The sequence below is a fragment of the Heterobasidion irregulare genome, assembly GCF_000320585.1.
Source record: "Heterobasidion irregulare TC 32-1 unplaced genomic scaffold scaffold_08, whole genome shotgun sequence".
Classification (NCBI taxonomy): domain Eukaryota; kingdom Fungi; phylum Basidiomycota; class Agaricomycetes; order Russulales; family Bondarzewiaceae; genus Heterobasidion; species Heterobasidion irregulare.
Window position 1 is genome coordinate 2172656 of NW_009258204.1, and position 26440 is coordinate 2199095.

The 26440-nt window shown below is 58.4% G+C and overlaps 13 protein-coding genes across 13 annotated transcripts; 8 read left to right on the plus strand and 5 right to left on the minus strand.

The window, feature by feature from the left end:
* Positions 1–104: 104 nt before the first annotated feature.
* On the plus strand, positions 105–3074 carry HETIRDRAFT_9532 (uncharacterized protein; the record flags this gene model as incomplete). The annotated part of the gene is made up of 2 exons (XM_009550427.1): positions 105–1736; positions 1887–3074. Coding segments are annotated over 2 exons (2820 nt in total), but the record flags the coding sequence as incomplete, so codon positions are not given.
* A 213-nt stretch (positions 3075–3287) lies between these two features.
* Positions 3288–4127, minus strand: HETIRDRAFT_411046 (uncharacterized protein). Its single transcript, XM_009551297.1, has 3 exons — positions 4084–4127; positions 3731–4030; positions 3288–3597 (listed from the first exon to the last, which is right to left on the minus strand). The coding sequence occupies exons 2-3, from the start codon at positions 3990–3992 to the stop codon at positions 3536–3538; spliced, it is 324 nt and encodes a 107-aa protein (XP_009549592.1). The 5' UTR covers positions 3993–4030; positions 4084–4127; the 3' UTR covers positions 3288–3535.
* Positions 3365–3541, plus strand: HETIRDRAFT_324460 (uncharacterized protein; the record flags this gene model as incomplete). The annotated part of the gene is made up of 1 exon (XM_009551298.1): positions 3365–3541. One exon carries the CDS (start codon positions 3365–3367, stop codon positions 3539–3541), a length of 177 nt encoding a protein of 58 aa, XP_009549593.1.
* Positions 4128–5163: 1036 nt separating the features above from the next.
* HETIRDRAFT_453790 (uncharacterized protein) lies at positions 5164–6521 on the plus strand (the record flags this gene model as incomplete). Its single annotated transcript, XM_009551299.1, has 4 exons — positions 5164–5286; positions 5338–5385; positions 6142–6166; positions 6235–6521. The coding sequence occupies 4 exons, from the start codon at positions 5164–5166 to the stop codon at positions 6519–6521; spliced, it is 483 nt and encodes a 160-aa protein (XP_009549594.1).
* Positions 6522–7278: 757 nt separating this feature from the next.
* HETIRDRAFT_117862 (uncharacterized protein) lies at positions 7279–9005 on the minus strand (the record flags this gene model as incomplete). The annotated part of the gene is made up of 3 exons (XM_009551300.1): positions 7279–8271; positions 8346–8377; positions 8615–9005. 3 exons carry the CDS (start codon positions 9003–9005, stop codon positions 7279–7281), a joined length of 1416 nt encoding a protein of 471 aa, XP_009549595.1.
* Positions 9006–9517: 512 nt separating this feature from the next.
* On the plus strand, positions 9518–10580 carry HETIRDRAFT_147517 (uncharacterized protein). The gene is made up of 3 exons (XM_009551301.1): positions 9518–9942; positions 10008–10459; positions 10529–10580. The coding sequence occupies exons 1-2, from the start codon at positions 9799–9801 to the stop codon at positions 10362–10364; spliced, it is 501 nt and encodes a 166-aa protein (XP_009549596.1). The 5' UTR covers positions 9518–9798; the 3' UTR covers positions 10365–10459; positions 10529–10580.
* Positions 10581–13249: 2669 nt separating this feature from the next.
* HETIRDRAFT_441328 (uncharacterized protein) lies at positions 13250–15010 on the minus strand. Its single transcript, XM_009551302.1, has 5 exons — positions 14853–15010; positions 14505–14793; positions 14048–14434; positions 13657–13983; positions 13250–13591 (listed from the first exon to the last, which is right to left on the minus strand). The coding sequence occupies exons 1-5, from the start codon at positions 14970–14972 to the stop codon at positions 13467–13469; spliced, it is 1248 nt and encodes a 415-aa protein (XP_009549597.1). The 5' UTR covers positions 14973–15010; the 3' UTR covers positions 13250–13466.
* Positions 15011–15458: 448 nt separating this feature from the next.
* HETIRDRAFT_50323 (uncharacterized protein) lies at positions 15459–17287 on the plus strand (the record flags this gene model as incomplete). The annotated part of the gene is made up of 7 exons (XM_009550480.1): positions 15459–15737; positions 15935–16222; positions 16279–16414; positions 16483–16525; positions 16611–16826; positions 16907–17023; positions 17077–17287. The coding sequence occupies 7 exons, from the start codon at positions 15459–15461 to the stop codon at positions 17285–17287; spliced, it is 1290 nt and encodes a 429-aa protein (XP_009548775.1).
* A 350-nt stretch (positions 17288–17637) lies between these two features.
* Positions 17638–17820, plus strand: HETIRDRAFT_411050 (uncharacterized protein; the record flags this gene model as incomplete). Its single annotated transcript, XM_009551303.1, has 1 exon — positions 17638–17820. A coding segment is annotated over exon 1 (171 nt), but the record flags the coding sequence as incomplete, so codon positions are not given.
* A 994-nt stretch (positions 17821–18814) lies between these two features.
* HETIRDRAFT_387707 (uncharacterized protein) lies at positions 18815–19809 on the plus strand (the record flags this gene model as incomplete). Its single annotated transcript, XM_009551304.1, has 3 exons — positions 18815–18976; positions 19037–19101; positions 19163–19809. The coding sequence occupies 3 exons, from the start codon at positions 18815–18817 to the stop codon at positions 19596–19598; spliced, it is 663 nt and encodes a 220-aa protein (XP_009549599.1). The 3' UTR covers positions 19599–19809.
* On the minus strand, positions 19788–20878 carry HETIRDRAFT_453794 (uncharacterized protein; the record flags this gene model as incomplete). Its single annotated transcript, XM_009551305.1, has 2 exons — positions 19788–20485; positions 20554–20878. 2 exons carry the CDS (start codon positions 20876–20878, stop codon positions 19788–19790), a joined length of 1023 nt encoding a protein of 340 aa, XP_009549600.1.
* A 149-nt stretch (positions 20879–21027) lies between these two features.
* Positions 21028–23416, plus strand: HETIRDRAFT_453795 (uncharacterized protein; the record flags this gene model as incomplete). The annotated part of the gene is made up of 7 exons (XM_009551306.1): positions 21028–21526; positions 21582–21774; positions 21828–22054; positions 22337–22716; positions 22782–22874; positions 22910–23074; positions 23153–23416. The coding sequence occupies 7 exons, from the start codon at positions 21028–21030 to the stop codon at positions 23414–23416; spliced, it is 1821 nt and encodes a 606-aa protein (XP_009549601.1).
* Positions 23417–24074: 658 nt separating this feature from the next.
* HETIRDRAFT_453796 (uncharacterized protein) lies at positions 24075–25914 on the minus strand (the record flags this gene model as incomplete). Its single annotated transcript, XM_009551307.1, has 3 exons — positions 24075–24163; positions 24231–25261; positions 25355–25914. The coding sequence occupies 3 exons, from the start codon at positions 25912–25914 to the stop codon at positions 24075–24077; spliced, it is 1680 nt and encodes a 559-aa protein (XP_009549602.1).
* Between the last annotated feature and the right edge of the window lie 526 nt (positions 25915–26440).

Below are 26440 nucleotides of genomic sequence, written 5' to 3' on the forward strand. Positions count from 1 at the left end.
AGAAGCAGTCTCGCTGGCCGACACCGCTTTTGCGTTCGTCGACGCCGACCCTGCAAACAGTCATCGCTATGTTCGTCATTCTTTTTTTACTACTTTCTGCTCAAACGAGCCTTGCATCAACGGTCTCGGTCTTTTTCCCGCTTGATGAACAACTCCCCCTCATCTCACGCGTTAACTCGCCATATTCTTGGTCGTTCTCACCCCTCACCTTCTCGTCATCATCCAATGCGTCCCTTGTGTACAACGCTTCATCTTTGCCGAACTGGATGTCTTTCGACTCCTCGGCCAGAACCTTTGAGGGAACACCAAGACCTGATGACGAAGGCTCGCCCAATGTGAAGATCACAGCAATAGACCCAGATTCATCTGACTCAGCGTCTTCCTCCTTCACGCTGTGTGTGACACCCGATCCCGCTCCTACGCTCAACACCTCGGTGGCCGATCAGTTCTATCACGCCAATCCGTCCCTATCCTCTGTGTTCCTCTTGTCTCCGAACTCTGCTCTGAATACTGGCAACCCTATGCTGCGGATCCCGCCCAAATGGTCGTTCAGCATCGGCTTCAACTGGGACACCTTCGTCGGACCGAGGAATGTCTACTACTCTGTTCTGCAGAAGGATGGCTCGCCCTTGCCAGACTGGATGGTCTTTCACCCCAAAAGCATCACCCTGAACGGTGTTGTGCCTTCCACTCAGGATCTACCGACGCCTCATACGCTCTCTTTTGCTCTGCACGCGGCAGAGCAAGAGGGCTACTCTGCGGCTTCGCTGCCTTTCGATGTCGTGATCGCAGAACATGAGGTGTCTCTTTCTGGGGCGTCTTTGCCGACCATAAATATCACGTCTGTTACCCCTTTCGATGTCGCTTTCTCATCTCCGGATGATTTCGTAGGGATCTTACTGGATGGAGAGCCTGTAGAACTTGCCGATATATCTAGCCTCTCTGTGGAGACGTCTAAGTATTCTAACTGGCTAAGATACGATGAAGGAAGCAGAAAGCTTGCTGGGACGCCTCCCAAAGAACTGGACGGGCAGGTGGGCCCTGTCCTTCCGGTGACCTTAAAGACGACATACAACCAGACGGTGTACACCAATGTCTCTCTAGCGGTTGTGCCGTCCTACTTCTCCGAACAGGCTTTTGACCCCATTCTTGTCGACGAGGGAGGCGATGTCCGCTTCAATCTCATATCATATTTCTCAAACCGAACTGGTGTCGGCGGCCATGACGATGTGAATTTGACCGCATCCTTCGATCCTGATGAGGCAGGATCATACCTGGTTTTCGATTCTACAGTTGCGCAACTATCTGGGGTAGTCCCGTTGGGGAGCGTGGACTATAGTCACATCACAGTGACGTTCACCGCATATTCTCGTATTACACACTCGACTTCGCACAGCAGTCTTCCCATCTCGCTGACGCCATCTGATTTCAAGCATACCAAGCCGGCGGACCCCCGCACTGCGCATCTGTCCAGCGCGGCCCGGAAGAGACTGCTGCTCGGTCTCGGAATCGCATTTGGAGTTATCGGTGGGACTTTGGTTCTCGGATTAATCCTGGCGGCATTTAGGCGGTGTGCGAGGGTGAAGGATACTGCGCTAGTTGGCGAAGAGGGGTCTCGTGGATGGACGGAGAAGGAACGGCAGTGGTATGGAATAGGCGACGCCAGAGTTGACGCTGAGAAAGGATACGGATGGTCCAACATGCACACGGGCTCGCAGGAGTCTCAGGATAGCATCGTGACAGGGCCAGACCATAACATGCGAGCCACACATAGCACGGTCCCAGCGCAAGCGCCTTACGGAGATCATGGCCTTGGTATTCGCCGTGTCGCCACACACCCTGCAGGGAACTCGCCTGCGCTGCCTAATCCTGCCAGTCCTGGACAGGTTAGCAAGGGCGAATTCTTGGGGAAACTCCGCTCTACCGTTCGTCAAGTCAGCGACAAGTACCGCCGACAGAAGAAGCCCGTGATTGGCAAGCCTCTTTTGTTGCTGTCCTCCGAGGAGGGGAGGATGCGGATGATGGGGCTCACGGGCCCCTCTACCCCAATTCTAAACCCATTAGCACCTGTTAATGGGGCTGACTATTCTGCGACCGGGACAGCTTCGAGTCTTCACGGGTCAGTGAATTCTTCGACTGGGGATCGATCTATTCCGAAACGACGAGCTGATTTCGGCCCTCCAACGACACCGTCCATGCCCGGCGCTGTTCACGTTAGAATTTCAAGGCAGCCTGGACGGCATGAAGCTCGGCTGTCGATCGACTCTGCGGCCTCTCTGGCAGACTCGCTGTCATCGAACTCTTCTACAAGAACACATGCTATAGAGGCCGTCATACAGACGGCATCGCGGGCATTGAGCGTACGGAGCATGAAGAGTACGAGCGGGATGTCCTACCACTCGACGCCTGATGACACTGCTGCGGGCTCAGCAAAGGCGCGCCTGGTTCCATTTACAAACGCCAGCCGCGTACCCGTCCCAGACCTCCCTGCATCTCTTGTCGCCGGAAGGGCCGACGAGCGCTCTGACGGCGTTGCGGTCGGCGGTAGGAGTAAAAGAAGAGTCACTAGTCAGATCGCGAATATATCGAACGCACCGCCCCGGGGCCAGGGCCCAGACGAACTCAGCGTTGGGATGCAGTACGTCCGTGCGTTAGGAGAGGATAAGGAGGCTGGCACTCTCCGCATCCACTCGGCCTCGGACTCGTTCTCGTCCTTGGAGTCTTCGCATCGGGCACGGTCAAGTCTAGGGAGCGGCATGAGCGCCGGGATGCGCCAACAGAACGAGAGACAACGGATCCTAATCCGTGCGGGCGAACGGTTCCGGTTTCGAGTGCACATCATGTCTGCGGCGACAGAGTCGCAGTCCGCAAAGCCGCGGACATACGTGGCGAGGCAGATATCGGGCCAGCCGCTCCCTGAATTCGTGAATGCCGACTTCGACGCGCGCGAGGGACGCAGGAAGGACACGGTCAAGTTCTGGGGCATCCCGAGAAGGGAGGATGTGGGCGAGGTGAGTATCGGTGTATTTGGGGATGATGGTGAATGCGTAGGGTCGGCGGTTGTGGAGGTTATAGGACGGACTTAACGAGAGCGCTGGGACAGCATCGGAGTCTCGGTTTGTCAATTCATGGACATGTTGCACCGGAGGATGTCATGTTTCGTCAAATTTCCCGGCATCTCGCCTTGTATCCATAGAACATTTGTACCTGACCTGTTGTAATATGGTCTAGCTTTGTGTCGCACATGGTCACAATACTGAACTTGATGGCGAAACGTTGATTGCGCTGGAAATAGATCAAGGCAAATGAAAGGAATGCATTGCAGGCATAAGGGCATCGAACTAGGTGGAATCAAGAAGTGACGATGGATACAAGATGTTGTTCATTTAAACGAGAAAGAAAGATGAGCTGCAGGCGATTCAGGTATATGTTATGGAGGGATGATTGGTATGGCATGCCTGATCGTGTTCTCTTACAATTCTCCGTTTGGGTCTCTACTGCCCTCTGCCCAATACGCTATATCTACGCGAGACGTCTATGACTTCCAGATGAGGATGGCGAGCGACCCGACATAGAAGTATATGAAATGCTTAGTCTCTGTGTATCGAACGGGATCGTCAGCACACGAGTCGACATTGGCACCCCAGGTGATGCGCAGTCGATGGCGCTCCAAACACGCCAGCAGATGGAATCGAAGACGAGGATTGGGGAATTGAAATGCAATACGCACCGTGAGTGACATAGCTTCCAAAGTTTTTGCCAACTACGACGTGCCAAGTCGGACCGTGCCGTCTGTCGAACTCCTTCTTGATCTGGGCGGCGATGTCTTTCTCGACGTTGAACTTCTCAAGTGCGTGTGAGGCGATGTCGACCGACTCTTGCTGCATTTCCTCGCTCATGTCGACGTTTTTGATGATCGCCTTAGGAGCAGAGCCCAAGCCGTCCTTGGTAGCGACACTCGTTTCGTTCGAGGTGTCAACCTTTTCGGACATCTCGTGTGATCGCGATGAGGATGTGGTTGGAGAGAGAGCTGCGAAGAAGGTCAGAGATGGCGAGAATGAACAACAGCAAGAGAGGACTTGCAGGGGACGGTGGGTGTGCGAGATGGCGGTGGATGGTGGGGGTTGTGTGGGAGGGCTGCGCGTGGGACAGTTGAGCGCTGTAAGCAGCAAGCTCTCCACGTTCAGTCCGTCGTGCCGGCGCCGTGCTCGCTCTCTTCCAGCTGTCTGTCCTCGTACACATGCTGGCGCAGCCTCGGGGCCCTACATGTGCTCCTACTGCTTCCCCTTGTGCCCCTATTTTCATAGCAGCGTCTCATGCTCACTGCGAGAAAAGAACCACGCTCTTTACTCACATATCGCCGACGCGGAAACGCTCTCGGCATCAAAATGATTCAGACACGGAACCGTGCTCCATTCAGCGGGCTTTGTGGGTACTCATGGCATCTCCCAGACGGCCTGAGCTATGTTCGTCATGGGTCAAGATATAGCCACACAGCCCACTTCATCTCCTCCAATGCAACTTCGGACGACGAATTCAGACTGATCTGCGGTCCCTCATTCGTCTTCGTGTGCGTATCTCTGCTCCGCACAGCCAACGTTTTATTGTTTGAACATGCCGCACGACGAAGACGTTGCACAAAGGCATCTTTTGGCATTGCGGCCGTGGCTGTCCAGAAATTCTACCATATGCTCAATGCTCATCGACTTTGTATCTCTGAATTTATCAGCTACTCTCCCTTTCTCTCAACCTCAATGCGGGTAACCCCGAGAACGGCAACTCAGGCACCAGCGCCCTAATGCATCAATCGGTCCAATGTTGTCTTTTGAATGTTTTCGGCCTGGTTCAACCCACGAGCTTACCAGATGTTTATTGCAGCTATGCCACTGCGCGTCAATTGGACCCTGCCAGTCCCATCTTATTCCCACACGACCCCGATGTTCGACCATGCCACGGTCCATCCTCATGTGTAAGCGTCATCATATTGATTCTCGGACGTAGTTCTCGTTGATGAAGCTTAGCTTCATTCTTATCGCAACATCGTTCATCAAAAGCAAAGGGCACGTGCCAGAATACCTCCAACTTGAGCCCAAGTCCTTGCCAGCATACCTCGTTTTTTTCTTGTTTCTGGTCAAAACAGTATCTCTATCCAAATTTGCCTCCATGCCTATGATCGTCGTAGACGGAAACTTTGCCGCGGTAGCGACGGCTTATCCCGCGCATCTCCAGCGGCCATCGCCATGGCATACCTCTTATCTGATCATCTTGCTTATACACGCCGCAACAGTGCGTTTTCAAGCTTTCCCATCGCGGTTCGGCCTCTGATTTTATCGACAGCTTTGCCCGGTGAGGAAGCTTATTGCTTTGCGAGTATTGTCGGAGATGGTTCGTTTGAAGTACTCAATCTTGCAGACATCTATCCGCTGTTCCGTTATGGCCAAACTGCTGTCCGCCGGGCCCTTGCGGGCTTAGTGATAGCACAAGGCGTTTCCAAAATAGTTTCAACGTGATGTGCACCGCTCGAGAGGTGACTTTTTCGTCTTTACAAGGTATACTCGCCGTTTGCCTTGAATGTAGCGGTCTGCTTACGCTGTATCCCTTCCTGCCTGTCTATTTTGTCTCTATGCATTTTTCTCGCATCTTTTTTCACATGCAGATAAACCATCCGACAGTTTGAGTGGAAGATACCATCTCGATATCTCCCTTTGACGGTGCGTTCTGCCGACTTACATATCGGCAAGGCAGCACGCAAACACCGTCCTCTCCTCGCACATTCCAATCACACCTGTGACTCCATTCCCAATCCCCCCATGTGATAATCTCAATCAATCAATCATCGATGGTATTGCTCGAATCGTTCTCCTCGACCCGTCATTCCTCGGAGCGAGGAGCGTTGCACGTTCCGTTCTCTTAATTGCACCATCCTCAATCTGCCGTAGATACGCAGTCTATTCGCCTGCCATGTTTGCGCAATTTGTCACTATCACGATGGCATATCACAGTTCGGTGCACTTCCCTCGCTTCAGGGGTAGGCGAATGCACATACGTATTCGCACATCGTGGGGCTGCGTGTCATGAGATGGTACGGTTCGCTGCGTTTGGCTAGCCCCGGCCTTCATTAATCAGGTTCGGGGTATGTAGGGCATCGTAAAGGAGGCACCCGAAGGTACGTGCATGTCACTCGTTTTCTCCGTGATGTGCGCGTTGGAGCGTGTCTCATAAAAAATCCGTTAGCTCTTCGACACTTAGAGGCGCAGAGGGAAAATGGTTACGCCAACCCCATCCGCATTAGCGATCCGCCCACCTGGCTAGAACATGCTGGGGTAGGAGCGAAACCGCCACTCTTGGTTGGGGAAACGTCCCCGACGCCTCCAAGCGCTTCCTTTCGGCCGGGTCTTATGAGACAATACACGAGATCTGCAGTGGACGACATGGGACTCCCTCTCGATGTTCACCATGTGATCTGGCTTGCGCTCCTGCGTCTAGCGAGGACATGGAACACGACGCTCTTCTGGCTGTGACACAATTGCTCGGCGGCATTTTTCAATCAGCAGGTGTCAAAGGGTTGTCAAGCTGCACCACACGTCAGATTATGTGGGAGAGTGCCTTGAATAACATACATAGGGAAGGGTCAAATAAGCATCATATTATATTTGTCTAAGAACTGATTTCCAAGCATATGGAGACGCTCTATGTAAGTGCGGAAAAGGAAGGGAAACAAGATATTTATACAGTGTATGTCAAAAAGGCGATACATAAACACAAGGAGACCATGGGACGGCTGAGCCTGAAGTATTTCTGGACATCAGGGTAGGGAGGGGTGTGGACGACAACAACGATAGCCTGAAACAGCACAACGGAGAGGATAAAAGAAGCAGGCTTCGTGATACAGGAGGCCAGTAAAGGGGGCGGACAGTGGATTCCAGTGGCGTGTGCCATAGCATCAGCTGTCATGTACATACAAGGAGCCTCATGGGCAGACGGTCAACCGGTCACGGGCAGTGATAAATCTAGCTGTTCCCGGAGCAGCGACGGAGCGGGGTTAAAGATTTGGGATGAGCTATATGGAGGAAAGATTTAGTAAATATTCATGAGCACTGATGCGATGCGATAGATTTAATACGCGAGGAACAGAATGAAAGCATCATGACAAGGAAATAAGGAAATGAAAGCAATAAAGCGAGTTATCGATATCAGTGGCGTGGTGAACGCAGCGGTTACGGATACGAGGCTGTACACTGGGGTTGATCATACTTGGGAGTTGCTCACGCATCTGGGTCAAAATTCGCCCGGAGCGTGAAGACGACGTTCACTCGTCTGGAGTGTGCCTTTCGCCGCTATCAGCATCAGGTTCCGGTGGGAACGCGTATGCGCGCGCATCGCTGAACCGCCGTGGTAGCGCCCTCGCGCGGCTCGAACGATCAATTCGCCCATCGTGATCATGGGGCGCTGACAGCGTGCGGGCCGGGGGCGGTAGCAACGTCGGCGGTGGCTGCAGGAGCAAGGGCGGAACGTCGGAGCGCGAGTGGGAGTGAAACTGCGACTGAGGCTGTCGACTATGTGGCTGAGGTGGGGGTAAGTGGGAGCCGCTGGGCCTTGGACTACTCTGATGCACAGGCGCTCGCCCAGCGGGGTGAACGTCTGCGCGTATGAGTTTTTTGGATGAGGCTGTGGAAGGGGAGGTGCAACCGGCGTATTGTAAGGTGCTGTAATTGCGGAAAGAGAGAATGGGGATGGTTTGACAGCGCTGGAAGGGCCTGCAATGGACACGGCTCCTGGACCGGTGTCTCCGCCTACGCCGCTTCCTCCGAAGTGGTGAGACGGAGAACGTGTCGATTCATACGAACGGAATGTTGGGGACGATTGAGAGCTCGGTTGGCCTAGGTAAGTCTGAGAGTGAGGCTGTGATGGGGCTGGATGCGCTGTCTGGGAAGGCGCTGTCACATGCACGGATGCGGGATTGGAATGCTCGGACGAGGTGTGCTTTGAAGGGTAATCTTCTCTGCGAGAGGGACCCGTTGGAAACGGAGGGATTTGATGATGGGGTTCGGTATATCGGCGTGAGGAGCTGGCCGCGGACGGCATGCCTACGCCTATGGTTGCCGACCTCGATGACAATTCTATCGAACTCGATGGAGGGAGCGCGGCAGGCGGTGTACCGTAGACGATCGCCTCTAGCTTGTCCAATCGCGCCTTGACCTCATCGAATTCGGCGCGGCTGACGTATTTATCGCTGAAGGATTTTACGGGGGAGCCCACGATAATGGTCAGCTGGAATGAGATAGGAGTGTGTCGGTGAACTCACACAGGCTCAATGACATGCCATTGGCATTTGTTCTGGTCACCACGCCGAGCACATGGTCCACATGGGTGCGCTCTACGCGAGTGAAAAATCAATATGCAAAACACGGTGTAGAAGCAATGGCGAACCTATCACATTTGATTTTACGTCTCTTGCACTCTGCCATATTGCGCGCAACGGTTCGCAAGGTGAAACAAACGTGACGTCGCGCAGCCCAGGTGCGCAGCAGAGGGGGATAGTCAAGAGAGAGGCGACAGGCGTGTGTAGGGCTGCTATCAGGTGAGGGCGGAGAATAAAGAAGACTGCACGCACCCGTGCAGCTCAGAGCCTGACGTCGACGCTTCTGCTTGGGACGTCCGCTTGGTTCTGCGTCCGCTTCGGGTTCTGAATCCATGATCTCGGGATTATACTCTGCAGCGGGAGTAGAGGGTCCGGCCTGGGACACGAAGCGGGAATCGCTGCTTGAGAATAAAGGAAATCCTGTCGGCTGAGGATGCTGGGGATATACATCCTCTGGATGCTGAGAGGGCGGGCCTGGGGAAGGAAGGAAAGCCTGCATTTCGCGGATTGGGGGCAAGACAGTCGCAGACAATTGTGAGCCAGATGCCCGTTTGGGAGAATGTGGGGGCTGTTCTGGAGACGGAGAGCGAGCCTTTCGCTTGCGCGGTCTCTTCCCGGACGACGGGGACCACGGGGGATCCATGAAGAGAAAGATTAGCAGGAGAAAGGGATTGGGGAAAGAAAGCGGAGAGGTTGGATGGACGGGCGGAGTGAAGGGATATAAGGACAGGGGGAGCCAAGATTGGACAGTCAAATGATGATTTTGTTTCGGGAGAAATGAAGACGGGGGCTGATACAAATCAACAAAGACGCGGTGAACGGCGCCCTAACCTCGGCGGGCACGTCCACGGTACGCAGCCGGGCGGAGGTGTCACCGATTTACGGATATGCTTGGTCCGTAGCCTTACGAGTTGAGTGAGTCAGACGAAGGGTCGACAGACCATTCCTCATCACACCGTGCATCGTAGCGCACGGCATTTCAGGGAACATTCGGACATACGCAGCGGTGGCGTCTATCCTGTTTTGGAAGGATGGAGACTGAGTGCACGGAACTTGCCGAGTCCTCCATCCGCGCATATCTCCGTCGCCCGCCCCTTCGTGCTCGGATCATGACGGCTTCTCCTCTCCCCAGCCACATCCTAACCAGCCCCGACTCTTAAGTACACACAATCTTCGTTCGTTCGTTCGTTCGTTCGCTCGCTCGCTCGTTCGTTTCTCTCCCTCTCTTGCCCATCAACGGACAACGGGCTCATGTCCGATCCGGAATTACCACCAGCTCGTTTTGGAAACCGCGCCCAGGTGCAACTCTAAATAGTGCGGTCCTTCAGGAACTCGGTCAGCCAAACTCAGCTTCATAGAGCATCCCTTTCCATATCGCGTCCGCATCAGCTGAGTCCGTAGGCCCGTCTGTCTATCCATCATCTCGCTTGCCTCGCATGTCTGCTATCTGCCGTCACCCAGACTGGTCACCAGCCCCGTCCGTCGATCGAGGCATGGTAAACACGTTCTTGCTAGCTCCATCCTCCGAGAGCCTCATTCCTCGGCCCTCCGACTTATCGATATCCGATGGTTTCCGGAACGTACGTGTACGTCCTCGTCCTGTCCAACTGTCGTGCTAAGTTATCTGCGGCCACCCATCAACCAGCTGGTCCGCTTTACTCACCTGACATCCTTTTCGCCTTCTCAAGCCGTAATGTCCGTTCCTTCTCACAAACGGCATCCGCCACATGCAACGGCCCTGCCGCGTAATCTACGAGCGCTCCAGGGCCTTTGCGGTCATAGCCTCAAATGTCCGTTCGTCGTTGGCCATTGGTATACCAAATACGGACCCACGGCGCCTTTGCGCCGCTATGGCCCTGTAGGGCCATCAGTTCCTAGTCCGACACATATCTTGGTCTGGCGCTTTGGGATCTTAGCTGATCCCCATTACGAACTACGCACACATCGGTCCTTCTTCTCCACTTCCTTCCGGGAACCTCTCGGAGCCGATCCTTGCGCTTAAAGCATAACATACTGAGGTTCTTGGTCGGTTCAGCTAAAACGATGCGAGACTTGATCCTTGTTTCGGTCAGTGCTATCAGAGCGAGCACGTACCTGGTGAGTGCCACGTGATAAGCCCTTGTCACTCAGATCTCAGAAGTTGTCGCTCTCCGTCCTTCCATGAAGGTGTCGGCGGCTCTAGACGGATCAATCGAGAAGTTCCTACTTTAATTGACTGGATCCTCTGCCACCGTAGGTCACCGTGACTGCCGGAAGACGTGGCATTTTTGAAGCTCAAGTCTCGAGAAACTCGGGGAATCATCCTTCCCTGAGTGTGTGTCGCTGGCAGATCATCATTGACACAATTCGCTACTGCATTCAACACGTTGGCTAAGTTACCGGCGGCCAGGCGAGTGGGCAGACGACATGGTAACGGGGGACGCCACTGGGACGCCCTAATATCTCATTCCAAGTCTCGGCCTACATCGCAAATTGTTACTGAGACAACATTCTTGATCCGCCAGGCTTGTTCACGCCGTCGATGAGATTATGCATTTCGGTTGTGTCCCAACATCCGTCCGAAAGGGTCAATTCGTCGCAAACGAGCCTGTCCTTATCCGCAATTTCTTATGCACCAATTATTCTAAGAATTCAGAGCTCTCATACGGAGATGCCCCGGTCGATCCTACTAATACATGCGCTCTACGATTCAAAAGAGTTCTGAATGCGACACTGTTCGCCAGCTCGACGGGAGGGCGAAACTGCGGAGCCCGACATTCCGGGTCTAAAAGCGACCTATGACTCCGCTGCATCACCTCACGATGATAAGCCTCACCAGGCGTCACCAGGCCTGTTTCGTTTTACTCATGACGCAAAATAACAATCTGCGTCGATGATCAGGGCAAATGCTCGCGCGGCATGCATCCGTCTTCGCGGCCGTTGCAAGTCAGGTGGAGGTGGTCAGATGCATACGTACGTATGCCAGATGATTTCCTATAGATATTATTCGATACAATCACATTTGAAACGATAAGCTACCGCACCTGTTGCCGCATCCCGAGAACTCTTTGATCATCTGACGGTTTATTGATACAAGGGCGTGTATGGACTAGAGGGAAAGCCCATAGATGTTCGTGATTCCAATTGATACTGCTCGAGATGTAGAGCCAAGTACATTCAATAGGAATGCTCCCAAGCCTGGAACAATATAGTTCGGGCGTATTTTGCAATTCATGCTACGATTGATAACTCACGTCTGAGAGTCGGCAATCCCAGCCGTTGAATAGGAATTCGAAAGAATAAAGGTGTGGAAGCTTAAGCTTCGAGATCCAATGGGCGTCCATTGATTTTGCAGCCATGCGAGGCGAAGAAATGCATCGCAAGCAATGTCAATGGAACGAGAGCGGTGAATTGTCGAAATCCGAGTGAGAGATGATTTTGCCCCGTTGTAGTCTGGTTATTCTTGGGTGCGCTGACCGGCCACACGATGAAAATAGACGGGCTTAAATTGTGTAGCTTTGCTATCATGGACGGATTAGGAAGACTGGGCGCAACCTGAATGAGCACAGTGATCAACAAGGATCGAGTGTCCTCTAGTCAGGAGGCATGTCACAAAAGGTGTGCCCCATTCAGTCTGCACAGCCATTCGAAGGAGTTCTGCCCACGCTGAGCAGGGTCCGACCAAACAGGTCCAGACGAGTTTGGGAGTCCTGGTCAGGGTCACGACAACCTTCCGCTGTGCGGGAATGTGCGGCCAAATCAGAGGCAGGGCCGAATGGGAAATTCGAGCACCAAGATAGGTCGCTCACCGTATCTTGCCGTCGAGCCTTCCGCTTCGCGTATCAGAAGCACCCTTCGTTACTATTTCCGCAGGCGGATATCAGTTCGGGGAGTTTGGAGTCAAGTGGACTCTTACTCGGAATAATTAGATAGGGGGAGGCCACGGATGTTGCGGCGATGTGAAGGTTCGGGGTGAGCCGCGTTCGTCTCCAATGCTGACCTCCACAGCATGTAGACAGCCGTTCTGCTGCGAGATGCAGGATGATATCACCGCACAAGACTTTCGAAGGGTCTTCTACAGGTGGTAGGTCTAAATCAGGCTCAGCCGGCTCCAACGATCACGGCAATTATGGATTGTAACCAAGGGCAGGACTGGGCAGGACGGGGGTTCATTTAATAAGGTTTACTTCATTTATGCCAAGAAAACCAGCATGATGACAAGTGGACGATCACTCACACGCCCGCCGCCGCATCAAAGTGTGTCTGCTCGTATATGCATCGTCGTATATCGGGGGGCATGTTAGACAGACTCCTGCGTCGCGACAAGACACAGCCAGATGTCATGGAGCAGTCGATTCTGTGAATACCGATATTAATGAGCAAGGTGAGTACTATATCACCTGGGTCTAGTAGCACTCAAAAACAGATAATTATAATCCAGTGTCTGAAAGTTCACAGATTGTGCGGAGGCACCGTGTGAGCAGGCGGCCAAAGACTATTGCATTTTGAGTGTTCTAGCGTCAGCTAATCATGGCGGTTCCGAGGAGAATCAAATAAACCGCGACGCTCACATCTCTCCGCGTTCCGCGTCGGCGAACAGATCAAGAAGCCCACAGTAGACAGCTCCGTTCGATGCGACACGGTCGGAACGCGAGACGTACGACGTCAGCGGAGGGTTTCAGAAGGTGCCCACAACCTCGAGCCGCTGAAATGAGTGCTAATAACCACGTGGAGTTGCGTATTGCGACGAATGTAAAGTGAATTGCTCGGACTACAAAAGCGTCGCACAAGAGATTATTTCAATCTTAATTTGTAAATTCACAGGCACCTGTTTTCAGACCGAGAAGACCTATGGAGATCTTCGGTGAGCTCAGACGGACATATGTAAAGATCGGAACGCACGGCGGACTTCTCAAAGCGTAGATATGACACTGCTAACACCGAATGGCGTACCACCTTACTCATGCGTGCTTGCAGAGATGTAAACGCCGTCATGCGCCCCAAGCGATTATATGAACGTCCTGAAACCAAACCAAAATAAACAAGGCGTGTACATGTAGCGACACTGCTATGATACAACTGCATGCGAAAAACCAGAGATCGAGCCACTGGGGACTGCACAGGCTCAGTGTTCGCTGACGAACACGCCCGCCATCCCCATCCCCGAGCCGATACACATACTTGTGACGAAGATCCTGCCACCCGTCTGCTTTGCGATATTGAGACCTGTCGCGATCTGCCGTGCACCGGCTGGAAACAGCGTGCACTCGTTAGCCATTGAACAAAAAAGCATGCGCAGATCGCAAACTACGCACTGCAACCCAGCGGGTGCCCGATGGCGATGGCACCACCGTTCACGTTGACCTTCTCGAAAGGAATACCGATAGTTTGGACCGAGTACACTGCCTGGCTGGCAAATGCCTCGTTGATCTCAAAGAAGTCCACGTCTTCCTTAGTCAGCCCGGCCTTCTGGAGAACCTTCGGGATGGCGTAGGCTGGGCCAACGCCCATGATCCGGGGAGGCACGCCCACAACGGCGGCAGCGACGAACTTGCCGACGATGGGCAGACCGAGACGCTTGGCCACGCTGCGTCGGGCGAGCAGGACTGCCGCGGCACCGTCGGAGACTTGCGAGGCGGACCCTAGAACGCACGGCATCGGAATTAATTGGCCTACACGTCTCCCAGATCGACAAAGCGGACATACCGGCGTGAGTTGAACCATCGGCCTTGAAAGCCGGCTTTAGCTTGCCCAAACTCTCCTTCGTGACGCCATCCCGAACGCCGTCATCGTGGTCGACAACGATGATTTTCTCTTCGCCGCTCTTCGGGTCGATCCACTTGGCCTTGAGGGGCACGATCTCGTCCTTAAATTTCCCGGCTTTCTGAGCTGCCGCGGCCTTCTGGAATGATTTCGCAGCAAAGTCGTCCTGGACCTCACGGGAGATGTTGTAATCCGAAGCGACGTTTTCGGAGGTGATACCCATGGGAATGAGACAGTCCGAGGCCTGTTGGTTCGAGAGGACGCTCTCAGAGAAGCCATCTGGCATGACGCCGGCACCATAACCAAACGTCATGGATTCCACGCCCGCACCTGGGTAATAAAAAATAAAAAAACACAAGCTGAGCGAAAGGGAAAATACAGGGAATGTAGGACGACGCACCGATGCCGATATCAATCTGCCCGCTAATGATCTGAGCCGCAATCTGGTTGACCGCGGTCAAGCCCGACGAGCACTGCCTGTTGACGGTCGAGATGGGTGTGGTGACTGGGATGCCGGCGTGGAAGCCAGCCATGCGTGCAGCATTGGCACCGCCGCCAGGAGGCAAGACGTTGCCGACAGTGACGTCTTCGATAAGGGCGGGGTCGAGGTTGACCTTGCTGTAAACGGCGCGGAGGATGCCAGAGAGAATCTCCTCGGGCCTTGTGTCTTTGAAGCCGCCCTTCTTACCCTACGACGACGGAACAAAACTAAGCAAGGAGACAGACGCGCGCGCGTGTGAAAGCAAACCTTGGTCAGTGCAGAGCGAACGGCAGACACGATGACAACATCGTTATCGTTTTGTGCGAGAACGGCGGCTTTCCCGCTGGCGGGTGCGACCAAGTTTGAGATGCGCTGGGTGAAAGACATTGTGTTGAGAGAGCAGGGACGGTGTGGGGAGGACGGGGGCCGGTTGCAGGCTAATAAAGCGAGTGCGGGGCGGGTTCACACGTGATATATGAGGTCAATGTCGAGGCCGATGACCGAGCACCGGTCACGCTCCTCTACCGCTGAAAGCACGGGCAAGTGCGTGGGCCCCCGCTCTGGGGTTAGGGGTGCTAGGGTTGGCACAACGACCGAGGAGCGACCGTCGGACGTTCACAGAACACCTCGCAGCGGCGCTCATCTCTTTGGTGCCTCCAGACCGCTCAGCCTGCCGGCCATGAAAATATTCTCCGCTCAGGCCCCCACATGCTGCATCGAGGCCGACCATCGGTCTCCTTCTGTATGTTCTCAGCACAGTTCGCGCGATCCGCCGCCTTCCAGCTCGCTACTTAAGATGATGGAGATCACCTCCTCATCCACACCTCCTCTATTTTCCCGACACTTCTGCAGATCTAAAGAAAAGCTGGGATCATGGAGCCCAAGTCTCAGTCGCATCTGTCCGACGAGCGCCTAGGCGAATTGGGATATGCTCAGGCACTTCAGAAGGACTCGTCTGGAATCAGTATCATCATTGTTGGCTGTGGCTTTGCTGGTTTGGCCTGCGCCATCGAGTCCGTCCGGAAAGGACATTCGGTCATCGTACTCGAAAAGTACGAAGAACACAGGCAGCTCGGTGGGCACTTACATCCCGACTTTGCTTCAATCACGTCTGAAGAACATACTTTCTGCTGTAGGCGACGTACGTCATCCGTATGGTATCGCTGCGGATGCGCTGTTGCTCACAATAGCTCACACTTACAGGTCATTGGATTCAATATCAACGTCGGCCGCTTTTTCGATCGCTGGGGCTTGCATGACACGTACGTCCGTGCTGTCGTCTGCCGGCTTGCCCTTTCACATGGTTGGTGCAATCTGGAAGCCTCTGGCCGATATGCGGACATGCGGAGCACTTTCATATACACAACTACCAAGGCGAGCTGATCCAAAAGCAGCCCTTCCCGCAAAGCCTCTACGGCTCGCACGCGTACAATGGTCACCGCGCAGAACTGCACGGCATCCTCGTCCAGCATGCCCTCGCGCTGGGGGTGGAGATCCGCATGGGGCAGCGGGTGACGGAGTTCTTCGAGGACGCGGAGAGGAAGAAGGCGGGCGTGGTGAGCAATGGGGTGCGCATGGAGGCCGACCTCGTCGTTGGGGCGGATGGGGTCCGGAGCGTGGCGAGGAAGCTCGTCTTGGTAAGTGCCCCTCGGCCTTGCTCTCGGGACGTCGTCGCCGATGCCGTTACGTCCAGGGCTACGACGACAAGCCAAAATCGTCGGGTTATGCCATTTATCGTGCCTGGTTCGACGCAAAGGCGGCCGGCATTGATCAAGATCCCTTGACTGCGTTTCTAGCACAAGGCGAGGACGTTCTATATGGCTGGATCGGTGCGTGCTTCGACCATCTTCTGTCTTCGTTTTTCACGCGCTTCATGCCGATATTCATGTGTCCATAGGCCAAGACGTTCACTTCCTCACATCGAACTGCAAGAACGGGACGTCCATCTCTTGCGTACTGACCCACAAGCGAGCATCACCTCACCCAACGCTCTCTCATACCGTTTTCTGACTGCTGTTTCTGCAGGGACGACGCAGACATAAGCGAATCCTGGTCCTTCCCAGGCGAGAAATCAGCCGTGCTCGACATCGTCAAAGACTGGGACCCGCGGTGCGCGGCCATCCTGTCCAAGGCGCCCGCGTTCGTGGACTGGAAACTGGTGTATCGCGAACCGCTGCCGACGTGGATTAGCCCGGGCGCGAGGCTGGCGCTGATCGGCGATGCGGCGCACCCGTTCTTACCGTGAGCGAACCCGTTCATTTTGGAACCGCCGCTTCCTTGCGCGCGCGCTGATCCGCTCGCCTGGCTCTGCGCATCGGCAGGACGAGTATACAGGGCGCGTCACAGGCGGTGGAAGATGGCGTGTCGCTCGCGGCCTTGCTGCAGCTCGCCGGTCGGGAGGATGTTCCCCTCGCTGTACAGTCCTGGGAGCATATCCGGTGGGTGTCTCGCACTCGGTCATCCAACCTTATATTTTCTGAACGTCAAATAGCTATCAACGCGTGCGCTTCGCACAGCTCCTGGGCGAGTCGACGCGGAACAAGTGGCACCGATCGACCCTGGAAGACCGCGGCTCGTCGATGGACCTGCCGCGCCCCGAGTGGCTGCTCGACTTTGATGCGGAGCGGGAGGCGTACGACCTCTGGGGCGCGGTGAGCGAGAAAATCAGGCAGGAGGGGTACAAGCTCCCTGAGCTGCCGTGAACGAATGTCCGGGAGGGTCCGAGCCCTGTAGTAATAGCCACATGACGGCCGAATGAGATGAGAACCCTTCGTTGTGCGGGGCCTGCGTCTGATGGGAAGCGGGCGAAGGCCACGTTGGATGCTTCTATCATGCTGTAAAGCCCCCATCCAAAATCCGGCGCTCCAGACGGGGAGGACACGGCGCCAGTACTGTGCTCGCCGTTGCGCAGAAAGAGTGCGAACGCGGGTGGCAACGGGGAGGGAGATTCGGACTCCGCGACCGGGAGCCGGACGTCTCAGCCTCATGGCCGCACATTCCCGTCGAACGTCGACCGCCCCTCCTCCGTGCGCCACCTCCGCTCCCTCTCCCAGTAGCCAGCCCCATGACGCTCCACAAGCCCGCGCCCACAACCGGCCCCACCGCGAGCCTCCTCAACATCATCGCTCAAAAAACAGACCACGTCCGCACCCGTCCCCGCTCCTCCCCGCCCGCCCCGCCCCGCTCACACGCCCCCCCGCCCCCGCCCCCGCCCCTGCAGATCTCCGCGCTCGAGCTCCAGCTCCAGGCCCACGCGCACCGCGCCGCGCAGCTCCAGGCCCGCGTCCTCGCGACCTTCGACGCCCTCGACGCCCTCCAGCTGGCCCACGCGACCGAGCTCGCGGGCGAGCGCCGCGAGCACGCGCGCCTGCGCGATAAGCTGCGCGGGTACGACGTCGCGCTGCGGGACGCCGAGGACGAGCGCGATAGCATGAGAGAGGCCGTGGTGCAGCTGATCGAGAAAGGTGCGCCGCGCGCGCAGGATCCTCGCGTCGTCGTCGAGCGACTCACTCATTCCCTTCCCCCTCCCGTTCTGCAGTTGAACTGACCAACGACTACGCGCTGTGGCCGCACAGCACGCTGCGTGCGACGAGCAGAATCGGTACGTGATGCCCTACTACGCCAGACAGCCTCCACGCCGTCCGTCCCCTCCCCTGACCCCTGAACGCGAATCTCTCTCTCTCTCTCTCTCTCTCTCTCTCTCTCTCCTCAACCAGGAACCGGAAAGCGCAAGACGGCCCCCGAGCAAACAGACTTCGGCCCCGCCCATCTCGCATACGCGACCTCCCTCCTCTCCACGCTCAACTCCGAGCGCGAGCGCGCGCAAACGGCGCACGCGCGCGCCCAGGCGGAGTCCCAAGCCACCATCGCCAGGCTCCAGGCGCAGGTCGCCCGCCGCGACGCGGAGATCGAACGCCTCGCGGCGTCCAGCCCCGGCGTGCGCAGGTGCCCGTACTGCGCCGGGACGAAGGAAGCGCGCTCGCCTCGCGACGGCTCCCCCGCGCCCGCGCCGCCCGACGAGCCCGTCCCGGTGCGCATCACGAAGGACGACGCGATTCAGATATTAGAAAAGTCTGCTTCGCGGAACAGGGGTCTGAAGCGGGAAGTCGAGGGACTGGTGGCACGGGTGAGTCGCGACCTTGCGCTCGTTCGCAGAGACGTGTGTCTTATTATGCGCCCAGTTGGAGGACGTGCGGTCTGCAGCCAGCTCGCCTTCGCTTTCGGATCGGATGAAGCCGCGCCTCGACGAGCCTCCAAAGTTCAAGCGCAGGTCGCCCGCCGAACTCTCATCTGGCAAGCTCACGCCCAGGCCGCCTTCTCGAACGCCCGTTCCTGGTGATTACGAGACTGAAGGCCGTCAGGCCGCCGCACCTTTGACTCTGACTGCTCAGGTGCGTGACGCGTCGCTTTTTCTCATGCAACTCGATGCTGAATACGTCGAATTCTCTTAGGGGCCAAAAACTGGAACGGCGCGCGACTTTTCTCAAGTGTTGAAAATCGAGGAGGAGTGCCTGAGGTAACGCGGTGACCTGGATTCTGATTCTGATTCGCGACCTCACTCAAGTTCACTCTCTCAGGCTGCACCAGGTAGAAAAGTCACTGCGCGCGGAGCTGGACGCGTTCAAGCGGGATGCCCACGAGCGCGAGCGACGCCTTGAGGACGAGATCACGCAGCTGAAGCCGCCGCGTCCTGCAGCGACGGGCCCCGAGCAAAGCTTCATGAGCGACCTGGAGGACGACGCGGAATCGATGGAGCTCGCGACGCCCCTGCAGCCGACGCTGATCCTCATGGGCTCGCCCGACCCGCCAGACATACCTCTTCCCCCGTCCCCGGCGCTGCCCGATCAGTTCGAGATGGACACGCTCGAGTTTGAGCACGTGAGGATGGATCTGGACGCAGCTGAGGCGCGACTGAGGGAGAAGGACGCAGAGATGATGCGGTTGCGGGAGGACCTAACGGATATGCGGCACTATTTGTATTCGGGATCACAAGGGGGTCAGGGGAGGCGGTGACCATCGTCTGTCGGAGGCGTTGCTTCGAGGGGACGCCTGCGATCGCGTCAGATCTGTTTGCATCTGTTCGGTGGCAACTTTGGCTTTGGGGGGGCACGGACAGTTGACGATCAGTACATAACTTTGCACGTCTCGATACGCAGATGGCGTCGCGTTTTACTCACCTGTTGTTGTTTTCTATTTTCTAACTTATTGATTTCTTTCGGGCCCCGCTGCTGTATCGATCGGTGTTTGTCTTTTCTTTATGACGATGATGATCAGGAATTTACCTTCGCGGCGATTCTGCTTGGGCTTGGGGGCGGGCCTTGTCTTTGGGGGATCGACGTAGACCACGCGCTCGCCTAGCAGATCGACCCACAGCGTCGCCGGCTGCCTCGGGCCCTGGGCAAAGACGACCTCCTTTGGCGGGGGTGGCGCGCGCCACACGACCTCCGCGGGCTCTATCGGGGAAGGCGCGCGCGGGGTGGATGGGGAAGAGCGGGTGTAGGAGGCCAGGGTGACCTTCTTCGCCTTGCGGCCTGCGCCGCCGCCGTGGAGCGTGAGGACCTTGTGGGGCTCGGAGCTCGCAGGGGTGCTGGCGCGCGGCGGGGGGGTGCTGCTGCCGCCTCCGCCGCCACTGCTCTGTGGGCCAGGGCCGGGGCCGAGGGAGGGGAAGGCGCCGACCCTGGCGCGCATGTCGTCGGCCGCCTTTTGGCGCTCCTCGTCCTCCCTCGCGCGCGTCTGGGCGATCTCGGCGTGGAGGCGGGCGAGGAGGGCGGCGCGGGCGGTGGGCGCGAGGAGGGCGGAGGCGCAGTGGGGGCACGGGGCGTAGGGGAGGTGGAGGGCGCAGAGGACGAGGCCGCAGTGGGTGCAGATCGGGGTGTAGGGCGAGAGCGCGTGGGTGCGCGCTGCAGACGGGGAGGCGGGAGGGGTGAGCTCGGCGCAGGTGGCGCAGAAGCACGGACGGCGGGCGGACCTTGGCAGAAGCACGCTTCGGCGGGCTGTGCGCCGCGCCCGCTCAGACCAGCGACCAGCGCGTCGAGTCTGCGCACGGCGGGGCTGCGCGGCGCGTCGTCTGGGCGGGGGGCGCGTCCGGTCTTGGGCGAGGACGGGGACGGGGACGGGGTGGTGCGGCGGGTGGACGGGCGGAGGCGGTCGGAAGTGAGGGAGGAGGAGGAGGAGGACCTCGCCCACGCTGTCGAGCTGTGCATGCTCGCTGTCTGTGTCTGGAGTGCGCACTGGCGGCTGTCTGCGGCGGCTGTCTGGCCTGACTCGTCGCGGCCGGCGTTCACACGCGTCATCGATCCCGTCCCCGCGGCATCCCCCGGCCGCGCTCTCGCCTACGACAGACACACTGTCGACCGAACATTCCGTCGCCCGCGCGTCCAGGCGTACGACACGAAGTAAATTAAATCAATTCGCATTGCAGCCCTGTGGGCCCATTCTATCTATGCATACAACGAGCACTGCGCCCGCCCAACGCTGCGCCACCCGTCTGCGTTCCCGCACCGCGCGTCGCCAGCGCGAATCCGCACCCACAGCCGCCGGAACACGTCCCCAGTCAGCCCAGAGCCCGCGAATGGAACCCCTGTCCGGGCGCGCGCTCCCGGACACCCAGCCCGATGCGCTATCGTGCCGCCGCGTCGGGCGACGCTCGACGCCCGCGGTGTCCGCTTACGTCCAGTCCGTACTTCGAGCGCGCTCACCGCCCCGCGCATCCCTCGCGGAAAGCGCCACCGACCTAGCGCGTTGGCTCGTTTGGAGCGGTTCCGAGCGCCGCGCTCTCGAGGATCCCGCACACTCTGTGCGGGCGACTCTGCTCAGCGGCGGATCTCCGATGCAGCAGGAACCCGCGAAACACCAGCCTGCGGAAGGCGAGGAAAAAAAGTCACAACGTTGCACGCGCGGTGGACATTGGCACAGCGGACGGATCCCGATCCAAGGTAAAGGTAAATGCAGGCCTGAACGTCGTGCATGGTCCGGGCCGCTGTCAACCCGTTCCAGGCCGCCAGCGCGAGCGCCTCGTGCGTGCATGCGCGCCGCACGCCCGTCGCGCGCGAACGCCGAGTCGCCAATCCGCCAATCCGCGCCTAACCGCCCGACGCTGTCGGGGCGTGCAGGGCATCTACCATGCAAGGCGACACGTCCCGCCGGCCGACGTCGACGTCGACGTCTGCGATGTGCGACGCGCGACGAAGTAGCAAATAGCGCAACGCCACGGCGCGTTCCATCGCCCGTGTCGCGCGCCAGGTGCAGACGAGGCATGGACGTGCGTGCAACAGGCGTCGGAGAGTGCCTGTCAGCTTTCTCGGACGGGTGGGTCGGGGCCCAGGCTCGGAAGGGACGCTGGAGCTGGAGACTCGATCGGCGAGCGGACGGGTCTGTGGTCTGTGGTCTGCAGCCTGGGAGGCGAGCCGTCGTCGTAGCTCGCACGCACGCGGAGCAGAGCTGCGGCGGGCGTAATTACACAGCGGACGGTGGACGTGGCTCGGAACTGCGGGCAGGCCCTACGCGCGATACGAAACATTGTTTTTTTTGTATGTCTGTCCCCCCCCCTCCCTCCCCCCTTTATTACCAGCCAGCCAGCCAGCCATGTGCACGAGAGCGAGGCCGGACGCAACAGCGACGGGGACGAGCGATCCCATCTTCACGACGATGTTCTGTTGTCCTGTCCTGTCCTGTCCTGTGCTATTCTGCCCGCGCACGAGGCTCCGTGCCCCGCCCCCATCGCCATCGCGCCGCTGATGGTGATTAAACAGGCAACCTATCAAACCGACGCGATGCATTCCGACCGGTGCCCACCCCATCCTCCCATCGCATCCCATCACGCCCCCTTCCATCACATCAGAAAATACAACAGACGGACGGACGAACCAAAGACAGAAACGGGCCATCCACGGATCGTGTCCATAGACGCGTGGATCGCGACCGCGGCATCACGCCCACGTCCACGCCCACGTCCCTGTCCATCAGGCGTCGACACATCAGAAGGCTCGCGCGTGGGCGCGACTGGCCAGGATCGACGGACGGCTGGCTGGCTGGCTGGCTGGCTGGCACAGAAGGACACGGAACGGGCTTGGAAACGCGGGTGCAGTTGCGTCGCGCGGGAGGGCCTGGAAGCGCGACAGCGACGGGGGGCGTGCGCGAAACTTGTGAAATGAAAGAGAGGAGGGCGACGATCACGTCTGCGCGCCGGCGTTCTAGCTGTGCGCCTGGCCCACGCCCCCATCGACGCCGCAAACGAATGATGACCCGGCTGCATCAGCACGCACCACGCTCCGCGGGCGTGTTTTCGCGGTGCGAGGGAAAAGCACACGGTGATGAAGCGCTAGCGCACCCTCGCCCTCGTCTCGTCCACGGCGGTCGCTCGCGCGGCCGAATCAGGGATAGTGGATAGCAGCCGCGCGCTGCTCGCCGCTCGCCATCCAGGGACTCGAGGCGGTGGCGTTCTGGTCGCGGGTTCTGATCTTCCTTGTTGGGCTCGAAAGATTTCCGCCGTACCGTCGATGATGGCCTTTTTTTTTAAAAATTTCTGTACATGCGGTCGTCGTCGTGTGCGCGCGCCCTCGTCGTAGCTCGCCACGGTGTCTCGCCCCCTCGTCGGCGCCTTGTCAAAGACGCAGGAAGTCCAGCGGAAGCGTCATCGGCACACATCGGAGGGGACGACCGACCTCTCAACAACGGAATCACTGATCATCGCCAAACGACGAGGGGGACAGATGCAGATGCAGAGGCACGATCCCAGATCCCGACGCCCACAACAACACTGCATCGCGCCCCATCACGCCGAACAGCATCATCGCCCCAAGCTCGCGCTCCCAAACTCTGCGCGGGCGTGATGCGGCTCAGGACAAAGCGGTGGGTGCGCGACGCACACGGCAGCGCTAGCGCGAGCAGGTGCACTGCACCCGTCTTACGCACGGGAGAAGGGTGCTCTGAAAAAAAAACACGATAGAAGGGCGCGAAGAAGCTACGAGAGGAGGCTAGCGTGTTGTGCAGGAATACACGCGCCCCTCCCCCCCCCCCAAAAAAAAAAGGCAAAGTCCCGCCGCTGAGAAATGGGAGCACGCCCTGTTTTACGCACGCACTCGCCAAGGGGTGCGTCATCGGCCGGACGTTCGGGCGAGCCAGAAGAACGGGATCGGGCATCTCGCGTGCGTGCATGCGTGCTCTCTCTGGGTACGCATGCGCGCGCCCCTCCCCCCTTTTCTGGGGAGAGAAGAAAGCTCCGAAGAACGGAAGAAAAGAGAAGATATAAAAGAAGATTAAAAAAAAAAAGGAAGACCAGGGCGACTCGTGCGGCTTGCTGAGTGCTTGCTGGTGCTAGCGGGTGCCTGGCTTCGGGCATCGGGTTCTGAGACCGACCAGACCAGGAGAGCGGGGGGGCCCCCCTTCTGTATCTCGCACCGACCCCGATTCACGTCATTGTGCGTGCGCGGGTCGCGGCGGAGAACAGGTATGGGTTTCGTGTTCGCGTGGAGAAATGGGGGGAATTCATTAGACGCCGCTAGCGGCTCCGCGGACGAGCGGACGAGCGAGCAAGCGGGGGGCGGACGGGAGGGCGGACGGGCAGACGGGCGAGGCTTCTGGTGACGACGAAGCGTGCGCGTCAGGCATCATGGGTAGAATGGCATCATCGGGTCTACTGCGCACGCCCTGCTGATGGCATTAAAGAAACAAGAGCCGATCGCAACGACGTGCGATGTGTGACGGGACGCGAGCGGGCGGCGAGAATAATGGAAACGGAAAATGGAACACGGAATGTGGAATGTGGAATGCGGAAGCGGGAAATGGAAAGCGGGCGGCAGCGCGCCACACGTAAGTATGAGGCAGGCAGGCTCCCCTCTAATTCATTTCGCGTGGAGTGCATTGCGACGCGACGCGACGCGACGGTGCTAGCGTAGACGGGGGCGGGCCGCCTGTGTGTGCGCGAGCGAGGAGCATGCCTGTCGCGGCCTGCCAGCGTGTGGGCGACGCTGATCGACCGGATGGTGATGGCGACGATGATGACGAAGAGGAGGGTGATGATGATGATGATGATGATGATGATGGCGGATCTCCGTCGTGGAAATCGCGTCTGTAGCGATGCAGAACGCACCTGGGCGAGCGGCTCGCGTGAGTGAGAAGGGGCGGGTGATGCGCGGCGCTGCGCGCGGGTGCAAAATGTAGGCGCCGGCACACGGGTGCGCAGGCATGGTGGGGATACGTTACTTTGTACGAAGGGATCAAGACCCTGGATAGGGCGTCTGGGACGGAGCCTGGGACGGATAGGGCATGTGTATGTATGTATGTATGTATGTATGATGGGATCAGGCGGCGTATGGCGGTCGGGTTGGGAGCACGGGCGCTGTTGCGATCGGGGTCCTTGATTGTACATCGCCCTCGTGGCGGCGGGTCGCGCCGACGAAGACAGATAGCTCGGGGAGTGGATCACGATGAACAGATGGGGGAGGTCGGCGGCAGGTGGCGAGGGCGCGGGAGCGGGATCTGATGGGGTCGCGGGAGGGAGCTGTTGAGGCACGGGCGCAGGGGGGTACGGTGGAGAGGCAACGACGGGATGTGCGGCGGAGGATAGGATAGAATAGAATGGAGGTCGTGAGGCGGGAAGTGAAGGGAGGGACGGGGCCAGGCCGGAAAAGGCAAAAGCGATGACGGGTGGGATCAGATGGAATCGAAGAGGAAGACTCGGGACGGGCGGCAGGCATGAATGAATGCAGACATGAATGAAACACGGAATGGCCGGCGCGAGAGAGCAGCAGCGGAGTGGCCTGGGCTACATCTGATCGGATGGGGGTGAGGTGGATTGCGGGCTTGGATGGGGGTGGTCAAGGGTTCGCAGCGCCGATGGATCAGGATCAGACGACGGGAGGAGAAAGGACGCGCGCGCCTGTGCGGGTGGGAGGCGGTGGGCGAAGGCCTGATGGGGCGCGATGGAAGACCGGACGAGGATGGGCCATGGACCGGTCCGTGGGAGCGGGCGGGGTCGGGGTGTGTGGCGGCCATGGCGGGGACGCGGCGGGGTTGCTGGCACGGTCGGCGCAGGGGTCTCGCTCGCTGGAGCCGCGGTGCGGGGGCGGGTGCGGCTCAGGGTCGTCTTGATAAGGTGGACGCGACCAGATTGGGGCACAGAGATTCGTGGCGCGGCAGACGGGGCTGGCGGGGACTGGGAAGGAGGGCCGGTCGGGGTGATCCGGCGCGGCCGCGGAGGGCTCCTACCGGCAGAGCGGCGGGTGTCTGGGAGAGGAGACTGCAGAGAGAACGAGCGCGCTTGCTGACTGGGACGGGGGCCCTTCTTCTCTCCCTCGCCCTGCGCCTCGTCTGCACGTCCCATCACCATCACTCCCCCGCCGACATCTCTCTGTCCCACCCACCCACCCACAGCCCCCGCAATGCGGTAAGCACTTAAGTACCCCTCGCCCGTCCCTCCATCCCCCGCTCACCCTCCCACCCACCCACTCCACTCCACCCCGGCCTGCTGCCCTGACCTGACCTGCACTCCTCACCCCAACCGCAGCAGTCCGGCCCAGACTCCCAGGCCCTTATCGCCCCCGCGAGCCCAGATCCCCCAGCCCCCAGCCTCGCCCACGATCCCCGCCCGTTCCCGCCCATCGCCAGACGATCGCGCAGACCCTCCCTCCAAAACTCGCGCGCTCTGCCCGTCCTCGCACGGATCGCCCAAAACAGAGGACACCGACACCGGCACCGGTCCCGCCCCCGCCGCCGCCGCCGCCGCCGCCCAGCAGCACCACCCCCACAGCATCGCGAACGGGGCCACACGTCTGCCGCCCATCCTCGACCCAGACCGGATGCCGCACCGCACAGACCCCTTGCCGCTCCATAACAGGCGAGTCCCGCCCCGGCCC